Here is a 13,454-nt window from a genome sequence, read left to right as displayed (position 1 = left end):
GAAAGAAATCAGAATGAAAGCTAAAGTAGCAGAAGCACAAATCAATACTCTTACCATTCAGGTACTTCAGAAAGCTTTCCAAGTCAAAACACAAAAGTAAACAAACAAAAGAACAGGCACCGGCCTGTATTAAAACTCTGGAGAACCAAAGGTGGGGAAAATACTGTGCCTGAGGAGAAAGGAGCCGCATCAGGCCCAAGTCTGCAGGCAGCCAACTCTGAGGCGGGCACAGCAGCAAGGAGAGAGCATGTTTCCACCTGAGCACATTCGATTACATTCCAGGACAGAGATCTTCAACACCATCAGCTTCTGCCCTCAGAATTCATTTCTCGCCGGGTAATGAGGGTAAGAAATGAAAGGCTGTAGGATTTTTACACTGAATTTTCAGTTTGTCAGGTTCCATCTACCATGTCAGATACCTGGGACCAATCTGTATCTTTTAGAGAGAGATGTCTCTATCCTAACAGAGCTCCAATGACTATCCCCTACCTGCTGTATTTTATGGATACCTAATAATAACATGGATAATAACATTTCCACCGTGGAAATCAGTAAGAGATTCCTCAAAAAAATCAAAAATACAAGTGCCATATGATCCAGTAATTACACTACTGGGTATTTACCCAAAGAGAATAAAAACACTAATTCAAAAAGATACATGCACCCCTATGTTTACTGCAGCATTATTTACAATAGCCAAATAATGGGAGCAGCCCAAGTGTCCATCCAGAGATGAATGGATAAAGATGTGAGATATATATATATACACACACAGAAGAATATTATCCAGCCATAGGAGCATGAAATCTTGCCATTTGCAACAACATGGATGAAGGAACTAGAGAAAATAATGTTAAGTGAAATAAGTAAGAGAAAGACAAATACCATATGATTTCACTGGAATTTAAGAAACAAAGGAAAAAAGAAAAAGAACAACAACAACAACACGAATGACTCTTATTACAGAGAACAAAGTGGTGGTTGCCAAATGGGAGGTGGGTGCGAGGATGGGAGAAAGAGAGAACGGGGCTTAAGGCTATACTTACCCTGATGAGCACTGAGCAATGTACAAAACTGTTGAATCATTACATTGTACACCTGGAACTATGTTAATTCTACTTGAAGAAAAAACAACAACAACATGGAGCCCAAATGCTGGCACAAACTGAAAGGAGCTTAATGATTTTTCAATTGGGAAGCGGACATTTTTCTGAACTCTGCTATTACTGAGTATAAGCACCTCCAGAATAATTATAACTTGGTATGCAAACAGGAGTGTCTAGACTGAAAGAGCCATTCACTCCTCCAAGAGAAGAGGACTGGAAGGGGGTGGGGGTAGGCGGTGAAGCCAAAAAGCTTTAACAGTGAGGCGGCCACACCACAACGCAATCTGCGAAGGCGAGACAGAGCCCGGCCCAAGTGACAGGGAGGAACCCTGGATGTTTTCCTGAGGAAAACACTGAGCTGTTAGTTTAATACACACTCAAAGAATAGCAAAGGACTGGGATAACTTCTTTCTCCTCTATAAGAAATAAATAAAAGACGCTGCTTTGAGTGATGTCAAGTCTCCCTCTTCTTTTTTTTACATTTTATTTATTTTTGAGAGAGAGACAGAGAGAGAGAGAGAGAGAGAGAGATACAGAGCACAAGTGGGAGAAGGGCAGAGAGAGAGGGAGACACAGAATCCGAAATAGGCTCCAGGCTCTGAGCTGTCAGCACAGAGCCCAACGCACAAACTGCAAGATCAAGACCTGAGCCGAAGTCGGACGCTTAACCGAATAAGCCACCCAGGGGCCCCAAGTTTCCCTCTTCTTAAAGAACAAACTGGTTTGATACTCCTGGCTGTCCCAGTGGCCAAAACCAGAAAACGGAGCCACCTGCCAGTTCCCCCATGCGGAATACAGTGCGCTTACGCACAGCAGCTGAGCTAAGAGGTAAAAAGGAAAAAGGTCCGAGAAGGACAGGGAGGACAGTACAGACTGCATCCCACCCATAGGGACCAGCCTCCAGCCAGAGCCCAAGGGAGCAGGCAGGCTGCAAAGGGAGCCCAGGGCATGCAACACATCAGCAGCCCTTCCACAGAGATCCACCTACAGCTTTCTGCAAGGCAGTGTTTCTAAAACAAGCCCCTCCAGCTGGATAAGCAGATGCTAAAGGCAGCTCCATATGAATAAGAATGTGGCTTTCTCCTAATTCCAGGCCACCTTACGAAAGATAACTGCACAGAAAATCAAACAATCCTATCAGCCTCCCTAGTAAGGATGAGAAAAATGTCCTACCAATGGCAGAGCTACAGACTCCGAAAATCAAGTGTTGGTGTATTCTGCCCATACCCCATTCCCAAATTATGAACAAGGAGTGAAAAGACAGCCAGTGAGAATGAAATAAGCCATTATGCAACAAACATGTAAGTATCAACTATGTGCCAGGAAGTGAGCTAGCAATAGATGTGAAGAAATGAGGAATCTACCTGATGCAGAAAAACCAAACTGGAAAAACCTAGTAGGGAAGGGCGGGGAGGGAATGGGGAAGAGAAAAAGCATTTTACAAAGCAGAAACTAGAAATTACAGGCAGCCACTGTGTGGGTTATCCAGAATCAGCAGGACAGCAGAAGGAACCAAATTTTGGGACCAGCGTCTGAACACAAAGACGCAGCAGATGCCACATAAAGAGGAGATTTCCACTCGGCCTCACGAAGGACCCAATGCAGTGAAACACAGATAAGGGAGAGCATATCAACTGGCCTCTCTCTCTCTAGAGACCCTCCTGTGGGACAGCAATGTGCCAGGGTGGCCACCACACAACAATGAACCAGGCAAAGGCATCTGCAGCCAAAACCAGACTAGATGGTGAAATGAAGGCCTCTGAAATGTGAACAACCCAGAAAGTGACCGGAGCTTTTCAAAGAAGGGCTGAAATAAAAAGTGACATCAAAAATATGCCTAAGCAATAGACCTGTCATTTACTAGGAAAAAAAGCAAGCATCTGTGTCCTTCAGCTTCCCCTTCTAGTTTCAGTTCTGAAAGCCTTTTCCAAAGCAGTGACATGAAATGAGGCTTCTTCCTCCATAATCTATCATCTGGTCTGAAATCCACCTTGTGACCACAACATACACCAAATGGTCAAGATTAGAAATTCCGTTTCTAAAATTATCAACACTTCCCTAATAAAAATAACTTCCTAGATCCATAGCACCTATAGGACATGAGGATCTGAAATGTTTGGTTTTTGAACTAACTCAAATTTTCCAAGTAAAAAGCTAATTAGCCCACCAAGGAATGAAACCTACAGCCCTGGCCTGCAGAAGTCGAAAGCACTGATGACTGCACTAAACTTGCCTTGAATATAAATGTTATGTGGGGGAAAAAAAAAAAAGTAATTTATCTAAACACAGTGTAGGTAGCTCTGCAATCAGTATCTCATAAATAAAAAGAGAAAGATGAAGGGAAAGCTCTCTAATTGATTTTAAAATTAGTTCCAAGCAAAGAAATAATCTGACAACCAACAAGGTCGACAACAGTAAAAAAATATATAGCCTTTGGGGAAAAAGTGCACCTAAAAACTCCAATGAATCAAGACACCTGGACTGCCACGAAGGAAAGATATCTGGGAAAGCCTGAATAAGGGTGGAGCTGTTAAAAGAAAGGCAATTGGGGACCCATGCAAAATCACTTAAAATCCTGAGATTAGCCCCTCTGGTGGACTGAACCCAGTCCATACTATGCTAATGGAATGCCAGTATGAGGAAAACCAGGGCTCAGAAAGGGGCAGGGCTAAGCAATCCAAATGCATCAACTAGATTGAAACCTGGGAGTGGGAAAGAGGAAGTGCCTACAGAAAAGGAAGCCATGGGTAACCTGGCTATCAAAACAAACAATCCAAGGGGCACCTGGGTGGATCAGTTGGTTAAGTGTCCGACTTTAGCTCAGGTCATGACCTCACGATTCATGGGTTCTAGCCCGAATCAGGCTCCGTACTGATAGCTCCTAGCCTGGAGCTTGCTTCACATTCTGTGTGTGTGTGTGTGTGTGTGTGTGTGTGTGTGTGTGTGTGTGTGTCCCTCCTTCACTTGTTGTGCACATGCTCTCTCTCTCTCTCAAAAATAAACAAACATTAAAAAACAACAACAAGCAATCCAATTAGGAAGGAGAAAAAAACACTCCCTCCCAGGACCTTTCAACACCAGGACATGCTGCCTCAAGTTGGAATGACTATAGGCGGCAGTCAAATGGATTGGATAACAATGATGCCACTCAAAAGCAATACATGCATTAGGTCTTAAGCCTCAGCATATATTTTTGATATAAACATTTACTAAACACCTGCTGCATTCACAGCACTCTGCAAGATTCTGAAAGAGAGGGGTATGAAGCTGAGAAAACCAGTTCCACTCTGGCTCACAGTGGAGTTTAGGCTTTGTAACCAAAAGCGGGCTGGACATAAGTAACAGTACAGGATGAGACAGAGGAAGGAAAGACTGTGGGTATGGAAATCTCTGGCCTAAAGGAGCTTTCAAGAACCAGGGCAAGAAAGACAGTTACCTCAGCACAGCAGCTATGGTAAATGGTCACAGGACAGTAAATATGATGGTGCTGCCAACTCTGGAAACAACAGAGAATTACTGCAGCTCACAGGACTGAAAAGAGGCAAGAAATATGAACATGCTAGCACTCGGAAGATTTAGATAAATTGAAAATACAGAACTGTGTAATAGTGATGATTAAATGGAGAGAGAAGAAAGAGAGGAAGATGGATTGAAAAAGGTAAATGCACATGGTTCGGGGAAGGATTAAGCACCAGGCCCCACGAGATTGTTCAAATCCTACAAAAATTATTGGAAGGGGATAGGCAAAATCATGAGAAAGGGGATGCATTAACTAAAGGAAACAAAAGAAAATTTAAGTAGTAATATGGAGAAGAAGGTAAATCAAAGGGAAACAGGCAATTGCTGTCTTTTCCCAGTTATAATTCACATTTTGAGGAACCCTGCTATCTACCCAGATAGCAAATGTCTTGACCTCAAGAAGAGTCAGGCTTGCCCCCAGTGCCCTCCCCAGCAGAGGAACAGGAATTAATCTTTTAAAAATGACAGAGTACGTACATCCTGAATCTTAAATAGATGAGCTAAGACCCACCCACAGTCTCCGAATGGTAATTTTTTCAATCCTCTCACAAAGGAGGTTTCAAGTGTTCTTCTCAAAAACGCCCAGATCAAACAAATCGGAAACTGGTACAGAATGCCTCTGCCAGCGCTCTGACATATTCTACGTCTTTTGATCACATTGCTGCAGTCCCCAAGTCTCTCCATTGGAAACCGGTGAAATGCTATATCCATTTCAAAGAGCTTTTGCTTTTCTCCAAGGTCCTTAATGCCAAGCTGGAGTCCCGCTCTAATTTGCTATTTGCCTTATGCTCCCAGTCCCATGCGCGAGATCACAGTCAGTGGGTTTATTGGTTTGCCCTGGCTTCACTTAGGGACTGCGGCCCCACAGCTCTCTGTTGGTGTGCATCTCAGTGGCAGCATCGTCTGCTTTAGGGTCCAGAGGGACCAGTCATCTTGCTTTCAAAAATCTCAACTGAAGGGAATAGGTTGAGAACCGCTTTTAATCGTGTCTAAATGGCAAAGCACCCTGGGGCCCTGTACAACAAATGGAGTTATTAGCACCCGAAACTGCCCTGCCTCTGAGAAAACGCCCTTAGGAATCCCAGGGCATCACTAACGGGCCTACCTGCAGCTTGTCAACCATGAGTGCCTACAGAAGAGACCCCGTGGGGTCGGGCCTGGGAAACAAACACCCCCCAAAAAAAGGCAGCAAGGACACTGGGAGATTAGGCAGATTACAGCTTTAACAAAACTGATCCTCTGGTGCCCACGACTAAATATGTAGAGGCCTGCTGTGAAAGAACATTTATGTGGTAAATTCCACAGGGAGGAGGCTGAAAGATAAGGTGATAGAATCAAATACAAACTGAAAGCATAGGTTTGCGAGGTCAGGGGAAAGGCTCCACCTTCAGGTTTCCACACTTCCCAGAGGCCCAAGCTGAAGGTGTGTGTGTGTGTGTGTGTGTACACACGCATGTGTGAAAGAGGGAGAGAGAGACTCTATAGACAGGAGTTTGAGGAAAAAAGCCTTGCACTGAAAGCAAACTTTCTACACTTAACACCTGGGCGTTGGGTAAATCACGTACCTTTTTCGAGGTAAATTCCAGCTCTATATCTTTGTCCACCACAAGAGCACTATGCAGGCCAAACCAACTTTAAGGGGGGGAAAAGTCAGCCCCTTCATCAGATGCCAGAAGGGTATCTTTTGTCATTAACACTCCAAGTGTGACACAAAGCCATGGCAGCCCTGGGCACCAGGAGCATTATGTTTTCCAATGTCGGATCAAAGTCAAATGCTCTCTACAAGTCCTGGGATTACACAGTGTGTTGTCTCCTCTAAGGCAGTAGCTCAGAAAAGCCACAGTCTTCCTCCAACACTTAGCACTTGTCTCTCTGCAGCAAACAACTGCATAAAACAAACTCCAGTATACCTTTAGAGAAACCCTGATACGTGTTTAGGTACTCAGGAACACCACACATCGGTGTCCAAAATGGCCCTCAGCCTGAAGGAGTTAAGATCGCAAAGAGTTGACACTGGATTCACCCTAAATAATCCAGAAGCATCAATGCCACAGCAATAGAATCAACAGCATCAGGCATCTATCTAACTGTAATCTTTGAGGAAAATATTACACATCCTTGCTTTTAACTCTCCTGACAAACTTTACAGCAAAAAATTCAGTTTTAACCAAACTCTGGGAGTAATGGCTACCCATGAATTCCTGGATATTACTGGAAAGCAGCTGCCTAGGATGAAAACAGGTCCTTTGATCATGCTGTTTTGTCCAGAGCCCTTCCTCTGGCTGCATTACAAAGTAACCCAAAAAAGGGGAGTGGAGTATACGGCTAGCCTTGGGCAAAACCTCCTTGCCTTCATGTATAATTTAAGAGAAATGAACTTGTCTCTGTGTTCAAAAAAGGAAAATCCAATTTGCCCTACTATCCCCACAATGTATAGATGTCTTGGAAGATCTATATTAAGTCTATGACAGGTTTTTAGAATTGTTAGGGTTTGGGGAAGATAACCATTAAAAGAATCTCCCCTTCCTAACTTGAAGGGCAAGCCCCATTGGGTCGTCATCTGGGAGCTTGTAGGGAGGCCTAGCCCGCAGCAGGAGACACTGCCCGCCATCTGCCTGCCCTTGAGGAAGGTCATGCTAACACTTTCGCTTCCCTGTTCACCTACTCCTCCAGTTCCTTAACCTGCACCTTCTCCCACTCTGCTCTAATACCATACAACAGGCTCCAAAACCATAAACTGTAAGATTATCTTTTTCTCCATTTCAAAGTCAATCATCTTCAGAAAGTTTCCCCCAGATGAGGCAGAAGGCAATCTAAGTGTCTCATCTGAGGCCCTCCGCAGTCCATCCGTCGTCTCCGGACAATCCTCAAGCGTGCCGCATTTCTGCAACTACAAGACCATTTCAATTCCCCAAACATACCAACATTTTCACTGGAGATTCTAATCAGCCCTGTTCTAACTAGGACAGCCATATATTCTTGTGCACAAGGGCACTGGCCAAGGAGACAGAGGCTGAATGGGAGCTGAAATTCAACCGCCATTCTGCTTGCCAAGCCATGTGCCCTGACAAGGGGTGCCCTGGAAGAAGGGGGCACCCCTCTCTAGTTTGCACAAGGGCACCATATGGGTTAACAGAGGTCCCAGCCCCAACATCTATGCCTTGAGTATTTGACTGGACTCCCCTTGTAGCTACAAGAACAGATGGTGTACAGTAAAGAATATTAAAAACCAAAGACTCCAAGCAGATGCCTGCTCTCCCAGTCATTACATACATGAAGTTATGGATTCACTGGGATCCCCGGGTGATTTATATTCAGATACCCACATTGTAAATCTCTGATAACTTTAAAGTAAGCACAGACCTGGGGAATTCTTTTAGTAGAAAGGAAAGAACTCTGAATCCTCCTGCATAGAAATTGCTAGAACAACTTCCACAAGTTCGTAGTCAGCACTCCATTTGCCCCTAGGGCCATGGTCAACTGGGGCTTAGCAAAAGAAACACCACAACTCCTTCCTACAGATGAGTTTTCATCTAGCATGATCTTCCCTTATAAATGCAAATTACTTTCATGTTTTGTAAATGCAAGCCACCAACGCAAGAGTACTCAAATCCAAACATGCCATTGCCTAGTTTAAAATTCTTCACACAAAAATCTAAAAGTATGGCACACGTTTTCAGCATGTGGCCCCTGCCTAACTCCCAAACCCATTTCTTACTACTCCCTAGCATTAACTACCCTCTATTCCAGTCATACAAAATACCCCATAGTCTCTGAGTATCCTGAGATGCTGACAGGACAAGTGTGATCTGGCCCTGCCTACACTTTGTACCACAGGCATCGTACCCCTCATGCACTATCCACAGTGCCTATTATTCCCTCTTCCCAAACTCACCCAACTCTTGTCATTACTGCCATTTCTGTCAGGAACTATCTTCTCCCCACATTTTACCTAGCTCAGTCCTAGTCACCCTTGAAGCTTTACACTTTACACATCACTTCCTCCAGGAAGCCTTCCCAGATTGTACATTCTTATAAATTCCAAACTTTTCTTTCATAGCATTTCACATAAATGGAATTACTTGTGTATCTCCCCTACTAGGTTTTAAATTAAAGTTCCATGAGGGTGATTCCATGAAAGTTTTTTCCTTGCTGCATTCCCATAGCATCTGCTGCAAAGCAGATACCTGGTAAATACTTACCAATGGCATTCATTTGAATTTCTCAATCCATGCTGTCCATTCTAAGAAGCCACTACCAACAGGTGGCTACTGAGCTCTAGAAATACACTAAAACAAACTGAAATGTGTTCCAAGTATAAAACTATACCCCAGATTTCAAAGACTTACTAAATATCAAATTAAGTAAAATCTCTCATTAACTTTTTCCATTCATTAAGTGTTGAAATAATACTGTTTTGGATATATCAGGTAAAATAAAATGCATTAAAATTGATGGTTTTAATATAGCTACCAGATAATTTTAAATAACAAATATAGTTCATTTGTGTGGCTTGCATTATAGATCTAGGGAGCAGTCGGTGTTGGTCTAGAGTGCCCTTTCTTCCATCCACTAACTTCTCATCCGTGAACACTTAAGAGAGGAACCCTAGTTGCTCCTGGGGAGACTCCTGAGTGCCCACTGTAACTGGGTTCTTCACGGCACCCTCCGCCAATGTACTCAGAGTGCATTATGTTAACTTATTTCTTACGTGACTGCCTCATTAAAATCTTTGAAAGGAATTTAATGAAGAAATAATAAAAATCATTCTTCACTTCATCTAAGCCGTATATTGTAGACTCTTACAGCTAAGCCTTACTTCAAACTTCCTTAAAATGGTGTAAGATCTCTGAAGTGAACAGAAGTTAAAAATAAAATTAAACACAAAGTGAGAAATAACCTTCCTTGGTAAAGAACAAGGAATTCTATAAACAGGACTCTGCCTAAACTAGGGAATATATTCCAACAACTTCCCATTATCCAGTAGGCTAAGGGAAAAATCCATCCATTACCCCCTGAAGAGTTCCAAAGGCTCCTGGAAAAGCTAAAAATTCTCAGTAGTAGTTCCTACTCCTGAACACCTGCTATTACCTTACCTGAGCTATAACATCCCCACCCTCCTAAAACCTGCTTGAAATTCAGCTACACAGTCTACATTAACATAATGCTTTGGCCAATGAGGCAGGCACAAAAATTAACGTTCAAGAATTTCAAAGTTGTGGTTGCCGTGGGAACCTTAATTCCAACTGCATGGCACAGATGCGAATCGTGGAGTACTCCCAATACTGATAAAACTGGAGATGTCTATTTACTCTGTGCAATGAGGCACAGCTACAGTTACTGAGAGAACCTTATTTTGGCATTTCTAGACTTTCATGCATTTAAATTCTCAACCTTACCACAATACCATTTGCCGCATTAAATTGCCTCCTCTGTGGGGGGACTAAAAGAGAGAACAAACTGATTGGCCAGACATTCAAAGAACCCCTCCTATATGTGTTTCTTACGCACAATCAGATTCAAAAGACAATCACGATATTTTTATTTTACTCTTATGGGCTGTCTGTAAACTCTCATGCAAATGAAAACAGGGCATGAATTTAAACTTGTAAATGCACCAAGACATGTATACGTGCAAAACATCAGAAAAGCAAATTTCTCCTCTTTAGAACTACAAAAGGGATAAATTAAAGCACAGAGCACTAACGTAAACCATGCTGTGTTTAATTTCCGAAAACTGTCCAAACACCTGCCTGTGGCACCAGCTCTCACAATGGACCCAGTTCTATAACCAGTTACACACTGTAGTTTCACGAGAAGGCAAAAATAAAAGTGGAAAGTGGTCTGTAAAAACAAGATATCACCAAACAAGTAATTCAACAAAAACTTCAGTCTGTATCTCCAACTTCTCACCACTCGTAACAATGGAAAGAAAATGAGCAGAAAATTTACAGCAAAACTGCCTGCAGACTACCAACTCAATAGTTTTCTTCCTAAGTATTTCTCAAAATTGATATACCCCAATCATACACATTGGTTAGGGAAGCACCTTTGCTGCCAAAAGATCCAACAAATAGCACAAAACAGTGTAACTTATAATTTCAGTTACCACTTGCAACAGACGAAGCAGGTGACCCCAGAGAATACATACGCCAAGATTCATTTCTTCCCCGAACAAAAACATACAGAACTTTCAAATCAAAATGACCAGTAGAAACAGGCCTTACATTCATGCACATGAGATACGGACCTTCTCCTCTCCTTATTCTCAAAGAAAATCTTGTTAACAAAACTTACTGCCACCTCATGTATCCTGGCCCTAACCCCTCTCAAGCCCCTTAGAGCAGAATGCCAGCAATGCCCACCCAAAACAAAGCAGATCAGTGAATGTGGTTCAGAAGAAACTGACACCTGCCCAGCCAGGCTGCAGATACTAGGAAATAATACTTTGGAGAATTAAAATATCGTCTGTGAGCATTCTCACACATATGTACCATATTTAAGTATTCTCCAGCTCCTTCCTTTTGATTTTTGAAAAGAGGCTCCACTCCTTCCCCATTCTCACCTGTGTATTCTCCCCTTCTAGCCTCGGTGGTCGAATGCTGGACAGGTGGATGGTCTTGTAGTCACCAGAGTTCAGCTTCACAACAATGGCATCTGCATTCAGCACCTGCATCACCTGTGGGCAAGAAGCAAAAATGCTCAGACCTGCTCAGATGGCCCACCTCATAGCACACATGCTAAGGAGAAAGACTCACCACAGTCATAAGGAGAAAAGTCAGATCAATAGCCATTTGGGGCATTTCAATATCATCCTTCATGGTACAACAATGTTGGAGAGAACAATGCTATAATTATCAGTCCCCAAAGACCTTATTATGATTTCTCTATGAGGCAAAATCTGTATCGTTCACAAAGACGTGAAGTTAACTGACCAAGACGTGTAGTTAACTACAAAGCTTACAAACTGGAAATCTCGTCTCTACATGTTATTCATGATTTTCCTTGAAACAGATTCTAAAATCAAAATTCCTTACTCAGTGTGAATCTAGGAAACGAAGCAAGGGCTGGATAGAAGATATCAGCACTAGGTAAGAACCAAAACAGGATGCCCCAAAAGAGAGCAGAAAAATCAAAGGCAAGTGAAGGGCAAAAAGAATTGTCATCACAGCATGGTAAAGGAGAGGCTCAGCTGTTAATCTCAGGGCAGAAACATTAAATTGCTAATATATTACTTCAACTACTCTAAAAGCCAACTTTTCAGAGCACTACTATGGGCAACTTTGTTTTAGACCCCAGTATCAGAAACACTGGAGCCCACTCTCAGCTAAAAAAGATTAACTTCCACTCTTGGGTAACTTCCAAAGATATCTATTCAAAGTGCAAAAGCACAAATATTCCTCTGAGGAGATTATTAGAACATTCCACCAAGGTGTACAGAATAAAATCGCACTGAAACTGGCCTAGGATCACATCAGGGTTACAACTAGAACCCATAATTCAGCTAGTGGTCTACAATTCACCTGATTATATTCAGAGCCTGTTGTTACAAGGCTATTCAGGGTTTTGGGGGGGTTTTTATTTTGTTTGTTTTTTTTTTTAAAACCAGTAATACTTTTTTACAAGGTAGCTATTGACTACATATCACTGTCACCATCCACTTTGTCTGCAGAATCAAAACCAACTCTTCCAGGCTTCAATCAGGCCCCATCAGGAGCCAACAGGCAGCTGAACAAACTACAGGGTCAGGTGCCACAGTGAGGGCAGACTCGCAAAATTTCCCTCCTCTTTCAAGCAAGAAACAAAAGGAGCTAGACTCGCCTTTGCTATGGTGGATATCACACTGATAAGTATCCTAAAAGAGCCCTCACTATTCTCTAGAAGGCTTCATATCTTTTAAAACAGAATACACCCATTCACTTGCAGACTCCTGCCCCCCACCCCCAAAAAATGGCTGTTCCAAAGAACCAACCAACCACATACCAGAAAGAAAAGACTGATTTAACGAACAATCTGAACCAAGTGAGAAATTATACATGACAGGAAATAGCAGGAAAAAAGCACCATCAGACAGAATGAATGAAAAAAGAAAGATGACAGTTGGAATCAAGCTGTAGTCCATGGAAGGCTGACTATGACTGGCAGATGGGAAGGCATCCCCAGGTTCTACCATAAGTAATGAGCAGCAAGTGTAGGGAAAAACAGGCCAGTGATCAGAAGAGTAATGAAAGGTCTGAGAACCAACAGTGTAGATTAGGAGAGAGGGTATTTTTAATTTTCAAGTACATAAGATTAACTTGCAAACCTCAATGTAGGTTAGTTAGTTAGTTAGTTAGTAGGTTAGTTAGACTAGAAAAGCTAGTCTAAAATTGCCACAGCCATTCTGCTTTAACCTTTTTGATAGATCTGAGAATCGCAAAGGCTAAACACTAAAACCCAGACAGCCAGAACCCAAAACTCACCTGGCCAGAAAAAATTAGTCAAGTCCCCAGGCAATCAAAAGCATGAGCTGTGGTGGGTGACATGAGGACCACAAGGTCAGGGCTGGTTACCTGCGTATGGGTGGTACCAACGTCTATAGGACCCTCCAAATCAAAGAGCCCCTTACACCAGCCCAATCATGTAGGACTTAGAAAACAGCCCAGAAGGTACAACCAAAAATACAGATTCACTAACAGAAAGAAAAAACACACCTTCCCATTGCCATCTAGATATTAATGCCAAGCAAAAATGCCCATCACGATGGAATCTTCCTCCCACTCCCTAAAGGCACCAGTAGCAGCTTGGACAACTGCACAAAAGAGACAGACCACAGCTAATGGTTTCTCT

The 13,454-nt window shown here is 42.7% G+C and overlaps 1 protein-coding gene across 1 annotated transcript in view; it reads right to left on the bottom strand.

The window, feature by feature from the left end:
* The window catches only part of SND1 (staphylococcal nuclease and tudor domain containing 1), a 424,279-nt gene that overhangs the window by 351,559 nt on the left and 59,266 nt on the right, over positions 1–13,454 (bottom strand). Inside the window, exon 10 of the mRNA XM_047094810.1 lies at positions 11,191–11,304. Coding sequence (XP_046950766.1) covers positions 11,191–11,304 — 114 coding nt within the window. The remainder of the gene's footprint in view (positions 1–11,190; positions 11,305–13,454) is intronic.

This window comes from Lynx rufus, unplaced genomic scaffold, assembly GCF_022079265.1.
Source record: "Lynx rufus isolate CCGP_SWC_20201006 ecotype Redwood Valley unplaced genomic scaffold, mLynRuf1.p SCAF_4, whole genome shotgun sequence".
NCBI classification, from domain to species: Eukaryota; Metazoa; Chordata; class Mammalia; order Carnivora; family Felidae; genus Lynx; species Lynx rufus.
The sequence above is the reverse complement of the archived record's forward strand: the minus strand, read 5'-3'. Positions and strand labels throughout refer to the sequence as shown.